Consider the following 1,567-nt stretch of genomic DNA (forward strand, 5'->3'; position numbering starts at 1 on the left):
GCGGGCCGGGCCGGGCCAGGCTGGGCCTCGGCGCCCTCTGCCCGCTGAGCCGGGGCTGCTGCACGCGCCCTGTAACCGCCTGTTTCTCCCGTCTCTCTCTCAGGCACATCTCTCTAACGCTCCCTGCTACCTTCCGAGGCAGGAACAGCACTCGGGCGGACTACGAGTACCAGCACTCCAATCTGTACGCCATATCAGGTACGTGGGGCCGCGGCCGCCGTCCCGGGCACCCCGTCCCGGACACCCCTCCCTCTGCACGCTTCCCGGCTTTCGGCTTTCCATGGCCTCAGTCTTGCCTGTCTGTTTTCTTCTCGGGCAAAGGGCCTGTTCCCCGCAGGGGCCGGGCCTCGCCTTCCCTTTGTGTCACCGAAGCCCTTAGAGAAGGGCCAAACACTCAGCATGTTTAGAAACTAATGATGAAAAACAGCGTGTGGGTTTCACAGGCTCGAAGGGCGGGTTCCGGAGAACAGTCCCCGCTTTGTTCACCCGCCAGGCCAGGCCCGAGCAGGTTTCTCCCGGGGACGCGGGAGCAGCGCAGAGTCGAGGCGGGTCCTCTGGCCCTCCCACATCCAGGTCTGTCCTCACCTCTCATTTCTCAAAGCCAGATTTGTGGCCAGGGGGTACCCCGGTGGTCTCCCCGTCACGCCCCTATCGCATGCGGCCGTGATTTCTGAACTCGACCTTGAAATCGGTAGTGTTACCTCGGCAGAAACGTCATCGGTCCTAGTTTTGCTTTTCACCTTCACCGGGGAGGAGAGACTTACGAGCCCCATTACAGGATTGAGATTCATTAGGTGCCCGGCAGGGCAGGTGACTTGCTAAGCGCCGAGGAAACCCGCAAACCCGCCTCCGCTTGTACCGGGCCTCCAGTCGGGGGTGTCTGCATCCAAGGGGGAAGTGGCAAATCGGTGCCACTTACCAGCGCACATTCTTAATGGTGAGTGACATTTCGAACACGGGAACATGGCATTCATTCATGTACCATAATGAATCGGTTATTTAAAAGGTAATCTTTTTTCCTAAAAATTGCAACTTCAGTTTACTAAATAGATGAAATAGAACAGTGGTGTAATTCGTGTCAGGATTAGTTCTCCTTGTTATGATCCCTCCCTAATAGGCTGGGAAGTGTGAGCAGAAGCCAGTTGTTCCATTTCTGGGTGGCTCACCAGCCAGGGAGAGGGAAGGACAGGGAGATCCTCAGAGCTCTCGTCCCTGGCTGCGCTCCAGGAGCCAGGGTCCCCGAGCAGGGAGGCATATGTTGTCTCAGAAAAGCATCTCCAGGGAGAACTGCTTTTTGTGCTGTGGCTATTTCGGCAGAGTCGACAAGGAGCATAACAAGTGTGGAAAGATGACCTATTTTGTAGAAAAGCTGACTATTTCCCCAGATGCCTAGTGGCAGAGTGGTGCAAAAGAAGTCTGTGAAAGCCAGCAGGGCCGCCCTGTTCCGAATGCACGTGAGGAAGGCTCAGTCACAGCAGATGACTCTTTTCTTCCAGCCTGCAAATCCTTTCCCAGCCAGTGTTCGCCTACCCGCCCCCCGCCCCCCGCCCGTCCCCCTCTGCCTGGG

The 1,567-nt window shown here is 57.4% G+C and overlaps 1 protein-coding gene across 1 annotated transcript in view; it reads left to right on the forward strand.

Annotated features, from left to right (window-relative positions):
* MVB12B (multivesicular body subunit 12B) overlaps window positions 1-1,567 on the forward strand; it is a 154,455-nt gene that overhangs the window by 85,153 nt on the left and 67,735 nt on the right. The window contains exon 7 of the mRNA XM_025051239.1: window positions 104-198. Within this exon, the coding sequence (XP_024907007.1) occupies window positions 104-198 (95 nt within the window). The remainder of the gene's footprint in view (window positions 1-103; window positions 199-1,567) is intronic.

The sequence above is a fragment of the Pteropus alecto genome, unplaced genomic scaffold (genome assembly GCF_000325575.1).
Source record: "Pteropus alecto unplaced genomic scaffold, ASM32557v1 scaffold67, whole genome shotgun sequence".
NCBI classification, from domain to species: Eukaryota; Metazoa; Chordata; class Mammalia; order Chiroptera; family Pteropodidae; genus Pteropus; species Pteropus alecto.